The 16,586-nt window shown below is 40.1% G+C and overlaps 1 protein-coding gene across 10 annotated transcripts in view; it reads right to left on the bottom strand.

Moving 5' to 3' along the window:
- The window catches only part of BIRC6 (baculoviral IAP repeat containing 6), a 188,197-nt gene that overhangs the window by 132,160 nt on the left and 39,451 nt on the right, over positions 1-16,586 (bottom strand). For 6 of the 10 annotated variants that reach the window (XM_084828379.1, XM_084828376.1, XM_084828377.1 and 3 more), the window contains exons 17-28: positions 14,665-14,795; positions 13,892-14,053; positions 13,675-13,806; positions 12,845-12,942; positions 12,389-12,536; positions 5,657-5,790; positions 4,413-4,559; positions 3,795-3,982; positions 2,154-2,468; positions 1,675-1,774; positions 473-687; positions 115-323 (exon numbers count right to left, since the gene is read on the bottom strand). In XM_084828379.1, the coding sequence (XP_084684505.1) occupies positions 115-323; positions 473-687; positions 1,675-1,774; positions 2,154-2,468; positions 3,795-3,982; positions 4,413-4,559; positions 5,657-5,790; positions 12,389-12,536; positions 12,845-12,942; positions 13,675-13,806; positions 13,892-14,053; positions 14,665-14,795 (1,979 nt within the window). The remainder of the gene's footprint in view (positions 1-114; positions 324-472; positions 688-1,674; positions 1,775-2,153; positions 2,469-3,794; positions 3,983-4,412; positions 4,560-5,656; positions 5,791-12,388; positions 12,537-12,844; positions 12,943-13,674; positions 13,807-13,891; positions 14,054-14,664; positions 14,796-16,586) is intronic. The other 4 variants (XM_084828382.1, XM_084828384.1, XM_084828378.1 and 1 more) reach the window with 2 other exon arrangements.

Genomic DNA, 16,586 nt, shown 5'->3' with positions numbered 1-16,586 from the left:
GGATTTGGTAACATTCAAAAGCTTTCTATTATACTGCTGTGTTAAAATTAGTGTTAAAATTAGTATAGTGTTAAAATTAATCCTGGACAGTAGATTTCCAATACGTCACCTTACCTGCACTGTATGTCTTCCTGCAATGCAACCATCATGGCTAAGTGTTGATCAATTTCTGGCTGGTTTGCAGATTCGACTTCCCCTCGTAGAGGATCATGCATAATCTTCAGCTCACTTTCCAGTGGCAAGATATATGTATGGCCATAGTAAAATCCTAAAGGAATTTTGGCTCTAGCATTTGTACTTCCATAACGACCAATGACAGTGATCTGAAAAGACAGGATAGCCTTTAATGCCATTTCATTATTATTTTAAAATATGAGGAACATACAACAATGGAAAAATATCTAATCTCAAGAACATTTAGCAAATCCAACTTATTAGAAGATACAGCATTTGTTATTGAAAGGATTTTTACCTTCATGAACCTGCAAACGGGTGGTGGTATTAAATCATGTAGAATGAGAGAATGAGTGCTAATATCCGTAGCAACCACTAGCCTTCTTCCATCAACTTCTTCACCAAGTGTCCAAATATCAATTGACAAGGAAGCCAGATCACCACAAGTTGGAATCAGCACATCTGTCAATAATATGGGTCTGCCAAAGTCCAAGGTCACAAACCTCCTTGCACCTAAAAAAAAAAAAAAGAGTTAGGCTTCATGAACTACTAATAAATAAAATGAACTCATGGGGCCAGTATCAGAAGGGCAGTCATGATCAACACACAACCCCAAAACAAAAATGCAAGACCAATGCTCTTCTGAAGTTACCAGATTTTTTACTTCACTAGAGAAGTTACTTCCACTGCAACTATCACTGCTGTAATTAGGACAATCCTTGCAACTATGATTTGAAGGATTATGAACAAGCTCAGGCTTACATGCTCCCTTCTTCCCTTGCACCCTTCTGTTTAGCTCTATCCATAGCTTCTTAGGACATCGAAATCAGCCAACCAGGGTTACCCTCCAAACTAAAACCAGAAACCATGGCTTTAATTGAGTTTCTGATCCTGGTTTGGAGGATAACCATTAACCACAGTGTGCCAAGTTGGACACCATGGAAAACTACAGTTAGTGCTAAACAACAAACTGAGATGAAATGGGGTGGGGGGGACATGATCCACAACTTGCTCCCAGTTCTCCAAATCATGATTTGAAGAACTGTCTAAGTTGAATTACCATGTAAAAACAGGAAACACTATTTAAAAGTAGGTTCGAAGGATGCCAACATGATAGTTCATGGATGTCCTGTTTCATTTCTTATACTATTTTACCTCTGCTTAATTCACAAACCTCTTCAGGTGCTTAGCCCAAACAAAAAACACTGGCTAATATCGAAAGAACTATACAACTAGTTCCACATCTCCAAGGGATCTTTGGGCTTCTCTTTTTGGAACAGAAGATATCCAGGCTATATGGCAAACTGCTTTTGAAACTGAGGGGAATGTAAAATGTTTGACTGGGCCCAGCAACCTACTTTTAAACCTAAGAGTCCAGAATCCCAATGGGCAGGCCTAAGCCCTTAGCCATACCTAAAGTAGCTCTGGATCCCAGTCTTTATACAGGCTATAAGGACAAATTAGCATATTGGTGTTAAAATAAAGATATTACAATTTTACCTGAATGCATTCGCTCTATAATGATGGACTGATGAGGTGGAGGCTGAAGAAAATGTGAAGCATGAGATATTGCAAGAGCAAGGCCTGTCCCGAGTGGATTCTGAAAGAAGGAAAAATTAACCAATATATCACACATTGTATCGGATATTAGTCACTAGTTACTGCACATGCAAAAGTAAAAAGAGGCAGCCTTTTGGAAACTCAAGATTGAAAAAATCAGTTACATTGTATACGGATTAGTTTATTAGCATACCAATGGAAGTTTCAAAGCATTAATGAGCTATCTATTTGCACTTGCTTTCTTATATGGAATTTAGGTTTAAAAGATTTGGGGATAGATCAAGGAATTTTAACAATATGCCTATCAAAACATACTGACTACACTCAGATAAATAGGAAAACTAGCAATCAGTCAAAGTAGTTCCTGTCATTAACATGAATTAGATTGGAATTTCATGAAAGCTGTTTTTTTTAGTTACCGTTCTGGACTTGTTTGCATTTTTGTTGTGTGCAGAAAGGTTAACTGGTGGAGGATCAATGACTGAGCCCGGAAAAAGCTGTGCAAGCTCTGCATTGATAGCAGCAGAAACTGCCTCATTAGGTGGTGTTAGAGGTGGAGTCATAAACAGGGGGGTTGTTTTAGGAGTGGGTGGGATGACATCCGACGGATGAATGAAGAACCCTGGGGCTGCTACTGAGTTGGAAGGCACAGAGTTGTGAACAGGACCAACTGCTGATGCTGCTGCAGCAGCTGCTGCTGTTGTCTGATGTAGTTTTGCTTCCAGCTTTGCTTTCTGCAGGGAAAATAAAAGCAGCATATGTACTGTAGGCCAGTGCTGCCTATAAACGCACTAGCAATAAAAGCATTAGCGACAAGCAGCATGAACAAAAACAAACCAAAAAGCAAATAGCCTCAGCTTCCATTTAAACACACCAAAAGTTTCTACCAAAAAAAGATGCAAAAAGTAGCACAAAAAGGTGATAAACAATGCAAGGGAAAAATGAAATTTGTAAGAACATTTTAAAACTCACCTAAAACCTACTCAGCACTTCAGTTACAGACACAGCCTGATGTATAAATCACGTAGTCCAGTTAAGAATTGATGGGCCAACTGGCTTAAATACATTTAGTCCGAATGCATTCAATGAAATTTTATTTCCAAGAATGCTCAGGATTGGAGGCTTAAATCCCAATCCACTCAAAAGCGATTAGAGGCCAGTTGACACATATGAATCATATATGCACAATGGGGCACCAGGTAAACACCCTTCCATTGTGCATACAAGCTAACATTCTTATACTACATGCACCTGACTTCTACGATTCTTCCACATCAAAAAAGGATGGAGGGATCATGGGAATACATACATATGTACTGACACACCATAGTCCATGTCACACATCAGAGTACCTTGAAAGAGGGAGGCATACAACTGATATGCCATCATATATATATGGGATTCCCAGATAGAGACACGCGCGCGCTTACATGCTTATCACCATGCTCATTTGGAATAGAGTCTATTGAAGTCAATGACCTTCTCACAAAAAATGTACTTAAAATGGTGGTCTCAGTCTTAAAATATTTGAGTTTAATTGTGCTGTGGACAGACCTAAAAAGGGCTTATCTTGTGCAAGTAACCTGGCCCAGTAGAATTGTAGCAAAAGTGCAAACTTGAAAAGAAATAGACAACTTTTGCATCCTTTTCTCCTTTTGAGTCCAATGAGATTCTTGTTGTAAGGCTCTTACTAAACAGCATCCTGTTTCTTTTATTTTTTTTACTGAAATAAATCAAATAAATGTATTTACTGGAAAAAAATCTAATAAATGTATTTTCTATCTTTTCAACTTTTGCCCTGAATTTGAGGTAAACATCTAAGTGTAAGTTAATGTTAATCCACATAAAGGGAAGATCTTGCTGCACAGGGAATAAAGTGCATCATGTGCACCTTTTATGTAGGAATATATGTAACACATGAAGTGACCTCTAAGCTATCCCCTAAAGATGTACTTTTGCAGATATTGGTTTGATTTTTTTTAAGAGGCTTTTTGTAATTATGGTAACTACTCTCTCAGCTTTTGAAGTTTAGAGACATCGTGAAAGAGATGGCCTCCAACCTGTTGCTGAAGCTTCAAAAGCTGCTGCTGTTTCTCTTGAAGCACCTGGAGCTGTTGCTCTGCTGAGGCCATTGCATGAGAGAGAGACTGCAAAGCTACCTGGGCCGCTGAACTCAGTGCTGTCGAGGCTTCCCCAACTGTCCCAGATGAGAGGCCACCAACTGCTGGGGTAACCCCGAAGGTACTCACTGGCATGAAACAAAGAAACAAAAACGTGTATGTAGAAAAGCAGCAAACAAAGCATTCTCCTAAATACTGCATTCTAGTTGTATAAATACTAGAGATGAAAGCAAGCTTAAAAAAAATAGCCAGTTACTGGAAAACATTTTCCTTTCATAACAAGAGTTTCCATTTTATGCAGCTTTAATTTAAAATTCAATTTGCAAAGCAAGCAGGGAAAACAAAATACCGATTATCCAATACAAACATATTTTTCCCACCACTGATTTAAACCTTGAAGTATTTTAAGATCATGGGGTTCTATTCTGTCTAATTTCACTAATGTTTTAGAGGCTCAAATCAATCAGTGGATTCTAGAACCTTATTCAGACAGAAAGGTTTCACTGGACTAATGCTCTAGTTTGGCTGGTTTACAAAGAAGTAATAAAGTGTATATACCAGTAAACGTACTTGCATCGTCCCTTTCTATTCTGGTTCCATCACTAGTCGAAACACAGGTAAAGTGCAGAGGTTCAACTTCCAGGAGACCAGTGAGGGAAGTAAAACTACCTTCAGCTGCTGCACAGCTACTGATCTTTCCATTTCCTGAATGAAAAACACACACACAGCATTATTCAATTCACTTTCATAATAACTAGAAATAAGGTAGTAACTTTTTATATAGGCCATGTACATCCCAACAAATGTTTCTAGAATGTTATCTCTAATTCTGACTGATGTTTACATCCAGTTTCCTAGGCTCAATTAAGGAGTACCAGACAGCAGATTAAGCAGCAACCACAGACAAAGTTCTTACAGAACTGTGCTTTTTCCTCAAGCCTGCAGAGTACAATTGTGCAAAATGGGATCGTTGGGGGGGACCTTTTTCTACTGCAAGCGGACATCTGCTCTCAGAAGGGGGCTTTTCCATTTTCATCTTCTCAGTGCATCCTGTGTCCCAAGTTGCTCTTGGAGGATGGGGAGACCCTTCAGAACGGTGTGGGATGTGACACAGGAGACCACAGCAAGAAGGAAGCATTGATGTAAATCAGCAAGCTCTACCTTCTTACACAAGTTGAAGTGCCTTCTGCTTGCGCAAGAGCACTTTTGGATTCAAGCATTTAAAAACAAGTGCAATCAAAACAAGTATTTGATCTATCCATTTATATAATGGGTTGGATCGAATTTGTCAGTCCATGAATGGAGAGGTTCCTTCTGTTCATGGAGGAACTGAGATCAAGCTGAGGCTTCCCAATGCAGAAAGGGGCTAGAGTAGAAATTTTCTCTGATTTCTTCCTTCTCACTGCAAGTGCTGGCACTACACCAATGCTGTTCTTAAGGGTTCTTCAACCCTCCAGAACAGTGTGGGAGGTGGTGCTGGGGGCTGCAGTCAGAAAGTGAAGAAAATCCCTGCCTCACCCCCCTTTCAGCACCAGCAGAACTCCACTGAGACCATCCAGATCCAACCCACTATCGTGAGGAAATCATCTTAAAATTAGTCAAGAAAAGTGAGCTACTGAAGTGAATACATTTGTATCTTAAGTAAAATGGCATGTTTCTCACAAATAAAGTTCTTCAATGACAGAACTGCCTAAGAAAGGTTATATAAATAAGTTATTGCAAAAAAAAGTGTACAATATTGATTAAAATATCTTCTAGCTGTGTAGTGAGAAGCAGGTAGTATGTCTGATATATGTACATACCTGAGAGAACATCAGATAAATCAATCTCATCTGATTGTACACCAATGCTGCTGTTATATATATTCTTACAAGAAGAGCCACTCATTTCCAAATCGAAGAGCACTGGATCAAAAGGTGAACTATATAATCCATACCTTTAGGGAGAACGACAAATCAGTATCTTAACTGACATGATGAAATGCATACTTGTTTTATGAGATAAGACAGACAATTAAAGTTATGGGTTATATCCAATGAGCGTCCTTCCACTAGCAGATCAAATTACCAGTCTCACCTGCACCTCCCATGTCCCCTCCAAATCTGCTCTAGAGAGTTGAGCTGTCCTTTAGAGCAGATTTGGAGGGCATGAAAGAGGGGAAGGGGAACTCCCATCGCACGAGTGCATGTTTGCTCACATAATGCTAGTTTTAGCCCTCTGGGACTTCAACAGGGCCCAAAGAATGGCCCTGTTTAATAATGATTTCTTCCACACCTTTGGGATTGCTGTTTTCAGGAAGAAAAAACTAATTGGGCCTTTCTCATCAGTTAAGACTTTTCCTGAAGTTGCTTTGATGATCACAAGTAGTGCAAACAAAAATAATGATAGGCATGTCGGTTGCTTTCAAATGAGGGAAGAGAGCCCTGATCTCAGAGTTTCTGTAATGCAAAGCCTCTACCTTGAATACAGAAGAACCACACTTGTTCATTTCAGCCTGAGAGCAGGCAGCACCCCTGTTTTCCAGCCTATGTTATGAGCCAGCACCTACCATTTTAATCCCATTAGTCCATGTTCACAACTAAAACCAAGTTTAAGCATTTGTAACTGCTCATTGGAAGGACAGATACTGAAGCTGATGCTCAAATATTTTGGCCACCTAATGCGAAGAGAAAACTCTCTGGAAAAGACCCTGATGCTGGGAAAGACTGAAGGCAAAAGGAGAAGGGGACGGCAGAGGATGAGATGGCTAGATAGCATCACGGATGCAATGAATATGAACTTGAGCACGCTCCGGGAGAGAGCGCAGGACAGGAAGGCCTGGCGTGCTATGGTCCATGGGGTCACGAAGAGTCGGACACGACTGAACGACTGAACAACAACAACAACTACATTTAGACCCAGTTCGCACATCACTCTGCAATTCCTGGGTTTTTTTTTAACCCAGGAATAGCTGGGGATGAGCGAAACAACAAGCACACTGCCTCCCACACGCCCATTTCTGCTTTCAATTAACAACCCAGGAATACCTTGTGACACGCAACCCGGAAACTGTGGGTTGTTTATGAACTAAACAACCCAGAGTTCACCCAACAAACCATAAACAACCCATAAACATAAATAATCCATAAACAACCCAGAGTTTCCAGATTTGCATGTCAGGAAACTTGAGAGATGAGCACATGGGAGGCAGCATGCTTGTCACTATGCTCAGCCCCAACCATTCCTGGGTTAAACAACCCACGAATTGCAGCATGATGTGAGAGCCAGTTCACAGAGATATTCCATCTGAAATTCCTGGTTCCCTACTTCTCTCTGGCCCATTCCCATCTGCCCTATGAGGGCAAGGCCTGACTGACTCCAGCTACCAACACTGCTGCTCAAGATGCCTCGAGGGTACCTCCTCATTTGGTGCTAGGGCTGGCCTGAAATGACCAAGAGGAGTTCAGAATTCTGTCACTCACCTTGAAATTTGGCTCTTTTGATTCACCTATTTCTGGAGAGGGGAAGAACTGTTTCGGGGTGGGTGTGAATCAGAGCTCTGACAGGCCTACACTTTGAGTTTTCATATGAGGAAGGGGAGTGTCTGGTGGGCCAATGATCAGCTGTGCTAGAGTGGGTAGGGTGGGGGGAGCCACCAGCAGGAAAGTACAAAGTGTGCTCCTTTGTGTGCACACAAAAACACACACACATGCACACACACAGAGCAAACTCCAGTTCCAAAGCCTGCAAGTGACTGCAAGTGCCTCTTAGCACTTGCCTATATCAAAGCAGTAGCAGCAGCAGGGGAGGAGAAAGGGATGGAAAATATCTCTCTGAGAACATACACACATTTTCTTACAGGAGCTGGCCCAGCTTGACAAATGGGGGTGGGAGTTTCCCAGGCAGGTGCCACAGACACCTGTCTCTGAAGGGAGCGTACATGACTAGGGTTGCTGGTGAGTTAGTGATCCTATTGCTCTATACCCTCCCTCCTGCTGATTCTGAAACACTGCAGCAACCTCTGTCTGCAGAGCTGCCTCCCTTCTCTGGAACTCTTCCTGACAGAGAGAAGGGGCTGCAGAGAACAGAGGTGCCTAGACAGTCAGTCAAATCCAATGTCATGTCAACAGAAGTCCACTAATGCAATGGGAATTTCTCTTTCTCCTCCCCCCGTCCCATGCAGCCCAAGCATCTACTCTGGAGGGTTTTCCAGTGCTCTGGAACAGATTTTGAGGGCACAGGAGGCTGCGGGGGGGAGGGGGAACTTTTCTTTCCCAGTTTCATGACAGAAGACTTCTGTGGCAGAATGACACCACTGGATCCAACTCAAAGCTTCCACCCAGACATGCCACCAAGTAATTCTTGTTTGTTGGGGTAGACCAAGCAAAATAAAGCAAATCAGCTACAAAACGATTCAGAGAAAACGGTGGATTACCGTAATTCACCAACACATTTCTCCACAAATTACAGCTTCAATTGTGCAAATTTTAGGACAAATCACCATTTCGCATCAGCCCTATTTGGTGCTGTTTGTTTTTGGGATCCCTGGTAAGAGATGGAAGAACTCATGATGGTGGAGGATGCCCTAGGTGAGAGCTAGAGGGTGAGATGGGTCAGGTGAAATAGGATGCCCAGCTACTGTGTTGTGTCCATGAGCTTCCTTGGAATGGACAATATGGGTGGTTAAGGGGACAGAAGGTGCAAGTATGTTTTCTGCTATTCTTATCTTGATTTAATTGAATGTACCTGGACTTTCTGCTGCCTTATGTAAAGTTGCTTCCTTGACAGACATGAATTGAATTGGTGGGAATCTTATTTCACCTGACCCATCTGGGCATCCTATTTCACCTGACCCATCTTGCCCTCTAGCTCTCATCTTGGGCATCCTCCACCATCATGAGCTCTTCCTTCTCTTACCAGGGATCCCCAAAACCAATATATATATGCATGTTTAATATTGATGTATTTTTGTTGCTGATATTTTAGTGATGTGGATTAGTGAAAAGCTTGCTAGTTAGCTAAATGTGAATTTTTGTGAATACTTATTTTATGAAAACTATCATATCATTTTTATATGATATGGGAAAACATAATTGAAATGATTATAGGTTAGCAATGTGGCTATACATATTAATGACATGTTATTATTAATAGATTTGGTATGTTTATGTACATTTTTGCTGTATCTATGTATTGATTTACTTTTACTCTGAGCTGCTTTGAGCATAATTATGGAAAAGCAACATATAACTGCAGAAAACATATACTCACATTCATCCCTCCTTGCCTTTGCATCACTCCCACCCACCTCAAACTGTCTATTTTAAATTGTTAACAACTTTAGGAGCAAGGACCTATTTATACCATGCTTATGGAACTCTAAAGCACCATGTAAACTGATGGCACTGTACAAATTACAAATTATCCATCCTTTACAAGGATTCCTAGTGATATATCGCAAATGGTTAAGCTTAATTTGAATAAATCGATTAATGAGATTTCTTGGGATTTAGACAGATGGGCATCTTTAAAGCTGAGTTTGTGGGGGATGGTAAATATACTTAAGATGAATACTATACCTTTGATAGTTTATGTTATATGTGGGATTCCCTTATCTATACCTGGCAAATATTTTCAGAAAATCAATGCTTCGTTTCATAAATTTGGGGGTGGGGGGTTTCCTCTCAGCCAAGATTATCTCTGAAAGGATGCAACTCCCAATTAAAGAGGGTGGATTTGGTTTCCCCGATCTTGCCTTATATCATCGGGTTTATCTGCTGATTCATACTAAATTTTGGTTTTTCCTGTCTGCATTGGATCTTCCGCCTTGGTCAGTTTGAGACAACCTTCTTGTCTGGTTCCTCTCTCCAAATGGTTGGCATCAGGTTCTAGCCATACAATAACCTTAGGATTCCTCTCAGTGTCTTCACTTAGAGATGCGTGGTGTACATGTAAACTACACTTTGATCCATTTTTTCATGCTAAACTGACTTTATGGGGCAACCCAGACCTGAAAACTGGTAAGGAAACATTTTTATGGTGGACATGGACAGATGGACAGATTTTTACTTTGGTTCAGCTGGTGGATGTTGATAATGAGTTTGTCATTTTCTGTCTTGTATGCCAAATATGACTTACCAGCTATGGCTAAATGGCAATACTGGCAACTGCAGCATTTGTTAGTATCTAGGTTTGGTCTGGCCACTTTTACTGCATCAGTCTCCATCATTATTGGAAGCATTTTGAGGCTCATCAAGTAAAGCGTCCCACAATCCACGTCTATAAATACTTGTTATTGGTGAATAAATATAATATACAGAATTTTAAGCAGGAATAGAATAGGGAATTGGATTGTCCCATTCTGCCTAATCACTGAACCGCTGCTTTGGCATCTATATTTCTCAAGTCTATGGAGCTTAGGCTGCATCTTATTCAGCAAAACCTTTTTTTCATGTCTACTGGACATCACATCTCTTTAATAAGGGACTATCTAATTTGGTAACTGCTGGCGGTACAATGCAGCTGATGCTTCTTTTAGACATACGTTTTGGCAATGTCTAGTAGTTGCTTCTTTTTGGGAGGAGGTTATTATACGGATAGTTTTGTACTGGAACAGTCTTTAATATTCGCTGATGTACACGCTCTTTTAAATTACTTACCTGCTTCAGGGAAATTAATGAATGGTCAGCGTAAATGGATTCTCCATGCCCTCTTGACAGCTAAAAGACTGACATTACAACCTTGGAAAGATAAATGTTCACTTCCTAAAATGCAATGGATTGAAGACCTTACAATGCCTTCAATATGCGAACAGGTGGCATGTAGATGCCACCTTCACACTGATAGTTATTTGGATACCTGGTCCACTTTTGTTGAAGCCTATATATAATTGCTAGTAAGTTGTGTTTTCATATATATATATATGCGCATTTCATATGCATTCATTGCTATGGGTATATACAAATTTATGTCTGTATATTAAAAACTTTTTTCACAAGGATGTGACCCTACATTAGAATGAAAGCGGCAAAACTGTCACACTGCTGAAAACAAACATATGAGTGCAGAAAAAATTCCTGTGACGTATTCAGCAATAGGAAAATAAGCACACAATTATTATCCATGAATGGGATTATATACATGTTATCCCAAAGGTGAGAACTGAACACATCAGTTTCAGCCTATCATTCTCTGCTGGATCTTCCCCTAAAGATAGCCATTTAAAGAACAAGGATCTTAGACTAAAGAACACAATAAATATTTCCATATGCCCAAAGAGTCTTTAAGCTATTTATTTTCTCAAACAGCAGCCACATAGCAAACAATGTTTGAAATTGTGGGAATTTTAAAAAGTAATTTGTAATATTGCCGGGGGGTGGGGGACAGGGACACAGAATGAGTATCAAGGGGGAAAAAAGTCAAGTCATGCTAAGCATGGCCAAAGAGCCCTAAAGTTAGCTCTATCTATGTCAAACAAAGTCTCTCAGTGTTCTAAGATCTGCTAAAGTCTTGACTACACAGCTGCTCATTATGGCTAAGATCCAAAGGCAGTCCAGTCCTGGGCTTTTCTGGCTGCCTCTTCTGCTGCAGCCCCTTATTGCTCAGGAAACATTGCTCCCGAGAGCCAGGAAACCCTTTGAAGCCATGTGCAATGTGGCCAGCTGGGGTGGGGCTGCAGCAAGACAAGGCAAAATGAAACAAGAAGAGAAAAGCATATTAGCAAGTTAAACCTGCAGAATGTAAAAAGAAAAAAATTGTTCTTATTTTATTTACAAGATTTATAGCCCATCTTCCGTAAAAATAGTTCATGGGGTTTAATAAAATCACTATTAAAACAAAACTTCACTTAAGAAAACCTAATCAGCATGAAACAACAAAATAAAACAAATCTATGACAGCAGCAGAACAAAACACAACTACAACTAGCACCTCATCATGGTAGGGTAAAACCATCTGAGCCACCTGTTAAAATCAGTTATTGGCCAAAGGCCCTTCTAAAAATGGTATCTGCCATCTGCCAGAATGTCATAAGGGCAAGTCGAATGTCCCCTCAGGAAGTAGCTCAAGAGCTGTGGGTGTGACTATGGGAAAGGTCCTTTTCCTGGTCCCAGCCAGATGGGCTTTAGAGATAACTGGAACACATAAGAGGGTTTCAGATGATGATCTTAATGAGCAGCAGGTTTATAGGGAGATGGCAAAATTGTTTAAAGCCTGAAAAGTGTAGGTTATTACTGGCACTTTAAATTCAGCCTGGAAAAAAACCTAGAAGCCAGAACAGTTCTATTCCTAGAGAACCACCACCTGATGAAATTAATAAGTTTGCCTCTTACCTCTCTTTCAGGAGTGGGGAGGGGGCAGCCCTGATTCTGACAAGAGGGAACTTCCTACTCCTATCACTGGAGTAGGAAGAAGAAAAACAGCACAAGAACAGCATGCACGCGCACGCACGCACACACACAGAAAATACAACTGTGAAAAATAAGACTGGAGGTATTACAAGTAATGTTTCTGCCCTCTAAAAGATGTGCATATGGTATACATATTTAGTCTATTACCTTGTTTGAAGTAATGCTTCCATGGGTGTTAACCGGTCCTGTAATTGTCTGGACACTGCAGTTAGCAGGGATGCACAAGCAGTACTACAACCAGCTAAATCTTCATCCTTTACGTAATTCAGCAATACAAAATACCAATACACAGATCCTAGAAAAAACACCAACAGATTTTCAGGTTCAGATAATAGCCAAAACAGTGTTTACATACACATTTATAGAAAACAGACTAATGGCTGTTAAACTATAATAAATAAAATATTTTCTGTTAATAAGTTGTAATAGGCTTTAATAATCTTGCAGATATTAGTGTCTGTTTAGACTTCAGGGACCATTCCATGGGCCATGACAACTAGTGAGGAGTACAGTTAATAACTGACATTCAAAATTAGTAATAGGCAAATTTTGATCCAAAGAAATGGCAAAGTATATATGGACAGAACACAAAATTAAGCTTACCTCCAGTTGCAGCTGCAGGTAAATAAGATATATTGCCAAGCAAAGCCTTCAGAAGAACTGAGCCAAATCCTTGTTGACTTGGCTCAAACTTCCCATTACTATGAAAATAATACACAATAAATGTCATTTTATGATTGTATTTTAGCACTGACTATATACTGCTCATTGGCAAATAGTCTATAGAGTTTATTACATAGAATTGTTAGTGGAGAAGAGGCTGCAATCCTATATCTACTCTAGGGATGTGGAAACTGTGTAAAATCTACTCTGTCTGTGTTTCGCGGATTGTCAGGCGTCTTTTGTTCCATCCCACAGATGGATGCGAGTATTTTTTTGTTATGCGGAAAAAGACAAATAATTACGTAAATCTTTACGTAAGTATTTACATAATATACCTCAGTACGTAACATTTAGTGTATTGTCCCCCATTCCATTCAGCATTTCCTCAGCAGAAACTTAAGTATTTTTCTATGGATTTGTATGCATAAATTTCAGGAAAGTAAAAAAATCATCCAAAAGTCCACGGACTCTGCGTGGCCTGAGGGGGGCGCTCCGCAGCAGTTTCCACAGGTCAGATTCTTAGAAATCCGAGCTCATTTTAATCAGTCTCAAATTTCTCCAGCATCCCTAATCTACTTACCTGGGAGTAAGTCCCAATGAATTCAATGAAGCATACTTCTAAGAAGACATTTATAGGATTGTACGGTAAAACAGTGATTTTCTCTATAAAAGATTCTATCTCCCAGTATGTTAACTACCGCATTCAATTAAAGAGAACAATCAGTTTAATATAGTCAGACTATGCAAGCACATGTCATATAATTACCAACCTTATACAAAGAGCTAGAAACCGTGCACATTTGTGTGCTATGCTTCGCCCTGCTTCAAAGAAGCAAACACGCACTATATCAAAGAGACGCATCCTTGTTTTAGATAGAAGGCTCTCATTTGCTTCTTTTGAACTGAAAAAAACAAAAACAGACTTTAAAGCATTCCCCTGAATTTTAAGAATATTTCATAACAAAAGGCAAGCAAAAGTTCTTTTACCTTCCTGGTCCATTGGAGTGAACTCCTGCCAGCCAACACAGGATATCTAACACAAGGCTCTGGGCATGCTCTGTGACAGCTCCATCTTCTGCCTTTTTGCAAAGTGTGTTAAGAAGTCTCTCATGGAATTCTGAAAACTGTAACATAGCACACCGCTGAACTCTAGGGGGAAAAAAAGACAATTCCCAAGGGGAATGTTAATTGCTGAAGTGGAAGATGCTGACATTAAAAGCCAACTTTTTAATATTATAATGCCCAAGCTCACCAAGAAGAAAATATGCACTTTTTTTAGTTTCTCTCTCATCAGCTGTCTTCATAGAAGCCCTAAGCTGTGTTTTAACTCTAAAGTTTAAAAAGCAAAACTGCTTTTGGTATAGAAAAGCATGTTACATGAAGAGCTACTACAGAGAGCTGCCCTGACTAGCTAAGTGGAAGGTAGCTATGGCTATATGCCTTGTCATATAGTACTAAAGGCAAAGATTATCAAGAACCCAGGTCTGCAAATACCTATTTTTCTGAAAGGTTTTATTTTTCCACCAATCCATTCTAATAAGCAGATTTGCTCAGTAATTAAAAAAGGTTCTCTGCTTACATAAAAAGTAGTTGGGATTGGACTTAGAGCTTCTCAGCCAACCCTCATATAATATTATTTGATCTAGCATAGAAATGAGAGAATTTAACTAAGTTTAACTATGCATTAGCTTTCAGCTGTCTTTGGAATTTAATTTAAAACATATTTATGAAGTAAACTTACACAGTGATATCAAACTAACCTTTCCTTTGAAACAGACGTTTTTTTAAATCTTCTAATGGTTACAGAGACTTCTTGAAGCAGGTCGCATCCTCGGAGGTTGTCAGATTTCCGTGATGAATTGCTGGCTTCTGTTTTATTAGATGACTTGTCCTACAAATTAAAAAAGCTAAAGAATCATACCCATTTATTCTAAAAGTCATACTCCATGTGCATGCTCACAATCAAATATTTTCAATCCCTCTAGATCGGGAAGTAAATATAAAAGCAACATCATATTCTGTTCAAACATTAAAAGGGCTGTTTTATATAAAAATAATATGAAGCTTACATTATATAAAATTTTACTGCATTTCTGCTCAATATATGTACACACTGAACTGGTTCGCACAATCACGGTGGGTTAAACAAGCCATGGTGGCTTGTTTAAGCCGTGGCACGTGCTGGGCGCCATTTGCCTAATCATCTGCCAGGCTATGGCTTGTCATGTTGTTCAAACCCAGGTGGCATGGCTTGTTGGAGGGGGAATCAACCCTGCAATATCCATGGGCTGTTGTAGGGTTACTGGAGGGCTGTTTCCTCCTCCACCAAGCTATGCCACCCGGGTTCGGAGAACATGCAAGCCATGCCCAGGCGGGTGCACCATGGCTTAAATTCGTTTAACCCTTGGCGATCACGTTAACCAGCCCATTATATTGTGATGATTTCTTGACACAATGAGCCTGTTTGTACCTCACAACAAACCACCTTGGGTTAATCCACCTGCGAGGCTCCATGACATGCACCAGCCAACATTTTACATATATACAAGCTATGACAGGGGCATGCTGTGGCTTGTTGTGTCATACAAACCTGGAGAGGGTGGCTTGTTGGCATGATTAAGAAACCACCCACAGCCCTAAAATAGTCCATGGGATGTGGGTGGTTTGTTAACCATGCCAACAACCCACCCTCACCACGTTTGCACAACACAACAAGCTGTAGAATGTCCTCAATGTGGCTTGCATATGCAAAATGTCAGCCAGCGTGGGGCACAGAGCCCCTGTGGGTAAATTAACCCATTGCGGCTTACCATGTCGTGCAAACCAGGTCAATGGAAATACGAAGATAGTCAACCAGAAAGCAAATGAATTTGGGGTTTATGTAGCTTTATTCAGACTATAGCTTGCTTTAACAATTATACTGGGGGAAAGGGTTTAGAGAAATATAAAGCAACATTGGCTGAAGCCATCTTATGTTATACACTCAAGATGAAACCATCGCTATCCCATGAATCTTAAGTTTGGTTACTAATCAGTTTGACTATATTGAGGGCATCAGAGCCAAGTGTATCAGATTCTGAAAAATTAAATATGATGTCCTTATTCACATGTCATGTTAAATCATAGTTTAGCTCAATGTGAACAAGAACAAATGACCTGCAGCGAGCCTTGGACTTGCATGCTCCCCACTCCTCATACCAACACAGCATGGAATATGTGTTTAGAAGCTTTTTACTAGGATTAAGCACAGCTTGCCATGTTATCCAGATCCAGAACTGTGATTAAACCTGACTATTGTTAGTTTAAACAAACCAGCTTCAGTAACTGTGGCTTGAAATTGGCTTGTTTGAATCTAATCAAATTAAGGTTAACCACAGTTTAGATGATATGAAAAACAGTGGATAAGCAAAACAGGAGGCATACACTTTTAAACTCCTTCTCCTGTTCTGCCTGAGGCTCACTGCAGCTTGCTCCTGCTCATTCATCTTGTGTGAAAATATGGTTTAGGGCGACATGCAAACATGGTCAGGGTTAGTTTACAGTCTCAGTTAGAGTTCTCAGGAATATAGAATAAAAGAGCAGTTGAGGGGCAAAAGAATCCCCTACCATCACACATTTTTTGAATTCCAAGTACGATTCTAAAAGATTCCACAATTTACTCTTAGCTACTAATGTTAATTTT

This window comes from Heloderma suspectum, chromosome 1, assembly GCF_057233095.1.
Source record: "Heloderma suspectum isolate Gila_16-S chromosome 1, 16-S_ref, whole genome shotgun sequence".
NCBI lineage: Eukaryota > Metazoa > Chordata > Lepidosauria > Squamata > Helodermatidae > Heloderma > Heloderma suspectum.
The sequence above is the reverse complement of the archived record's forward strand: the minus strand, read 5'-3'. Positions and strand labels throughout refer to the sequence as shown.